The sequence below is a fragment of the Parus major genome, chromosome 18, assembly GCF_001522545.3.
Source record: "Parus major isolate Abel chromosome 18, Parus_major1.1, whole genome shotgun sequence".
NCBI classification, from domain to species: domain Eukaryota; kingdom Metazoa; phylum Chordata; class Aves; order Passeriformes; family Paridae; genus Parus; species Parus major.
In genome coordinates this window covers 9,636,041-9,637,768 of record NC_031786.1, presented here as the reverse complement: position 1 = coordinate 9,637,768, position 1,728 = coordinate 9,636,041, and the positions used below count along the sequence as shown (strand labels likewise).

The window sequence follows — 1,728 nt, the reverse complement described above, 5'->3', positions numbered from 1 at the left end:
GAGTTGTAGAGAGTGATGAGGTCTCCCCTGAGCCTCCTCTTGTCCAGGATAAACACCCCCAGCTCCCTCAGCCGCTGCTCACAGGACTTGTTCTCCAGACCCCTCCCCAGCCTTGTTGTCCCTGCAGCATCTCCAGCCCCTCCTGAGCTGGGGGAGCAGAGCTGGGCACGGCACTCGAGCTGCGGCCTCACCAGTGCCCAGCACAGGGCAGGAATCACTTCCCTGGCCCTGCCACACCATTCCTGAGCCAGGCAGGTGCCATTGGCCTTCTTGGCCACATGGGCCCACTGCTGGCCCATGTTCAGTCAGCTGTCACGCAGCATCTGCAGGTTCATTTCTGCCTGGCTGCTGTCCAGCCACTCTGTCCCCAGCCTGCAGGTGATTGTTGTGGCCAGCACTGACACTTGGTCTTGTTGAACCTCATCTTGTTTGATATGGCCCATCAATCCAGCCTGTCCAGGTCCCTCCTACCCTCACCTAAAGCTCTGCACCAGTAAAAGTCTTTGACTCAGTGCTTGCCAGGCTGTCTTGCCCACACCCCAGGGGATGCACTAGGACAGCTGAGTCCAGGTTCCTGAGCAAAGGAACCTTCCTCCCTATACATGAGATAACCTTACAGAGGGAATGCTCAATCTCTAATTGAACTGGCAGCCCAGACAGAGGCAAGATTTCAGGTATCATCTATTGGATAATGCCAGGTGAAGGCTGGTTGAACAGATTGACTATGGACCACTCTCTGCAATATCCTGTAGGTTTAGAACCTGCTTTGAGGTGCCTGATACTCCCTTGCACCTGGGAGATGTTAGAAAATACTCAGTGTGAGAGAATTCATGTATCTGCTTTGCAGATTTTTAAATTTTTTCCCGTGTTTTTAACATGTGTTTCCTTTGGGTTGTTTTCTGTGTGCTAAAGAAGAAATGGAATTTTCTGAAAGCAGGTAACAGAATGTTGGTAAAGACTTGAAAGCTTTCTTCCCATAAGATTGGGGCCTTGTAGGGGGGGAAGCGAGATAAGAAGTTCAGAGATTGTAAAGCACAGCCTGGTGACAGCTCTAGGCCCATAATGCAAGGCTTAGGTCTTGCTGCTTTTTGCCCCTGTTAAGATGGAATAAGCTTAGCAGTGTCCTTGTTTTGCCAGGGAAATAATGGAATTAATATTTTCTTCAGCTGTGGATGGTGGCCATCCTGGTGTTACCTGCATATATTCAACTCACACAGTGGTTTTAAGGGTTCCAGACATCCTTGCCTTGGCTCAGGCTCCACTTGTACATCTTAGCTGGATGGTACCCTGAGATGGATGATTTTAGGGATCAAAAAATTCATCTTGGCATGTGTAGACTAAACAAAGCCTCTCCTTTCTAGGTGGTGTTAGGAACTGAGAAATGAGCTTCTTCTGGGATAACTTCCAAAAAGTATCTCTCCAGGTGTGGAAGTAGTTTTCCCTTGGTTTATGAATACAAATATTTTCTGTTGCTGCTGCTGCACCAGTGTCAATAAAATAGATACCTGAAACTTCAGATGCTTCAAATGTGAATGTTTAAACGAGAGCTTCATTTTATTACTAAGTTAAGTATAGTCAAAGCTCAGGGTTTGAGTCTTACTGCTTCTGTGACCAGTTTGACCAATTTTATCCTGAATTGAAAACCTAGAGGTTTGACAGGCGTTTTGCTTTCCCAAGAGACAAATTCTGTTTCAGCTGCTGTAGCCTGGAAGCAGCACATTCTCAGGA

The 1,728-nt window shown here is 47.5% G+C and overlaps 1 protein-coding gene across 1 annotated transcript in view; it reads left to right on the top strand.

The window, feature by feature from the left end:
* Positions 1-1,516, top strand: part of LOC107212371 (myosin-8-like) — a 3,993-nt gene extending 2,477 nt beyond the window's left edge. Inside the window, exon 5 of the mRNA XM_015645509.3 lies at positions 1,362-1,516. Coding sequence (XP_015500995.1) covers positions 1,362-1,385 — 24 coding nt within the window. The 3' untranslated portion in view covers positions 1,386-1,516. The remainder of the gene's footprint in view (positions 1-1,361) is intronic.
* Positions 1,517-1,728: the final 212 nt, after the last annotated feature.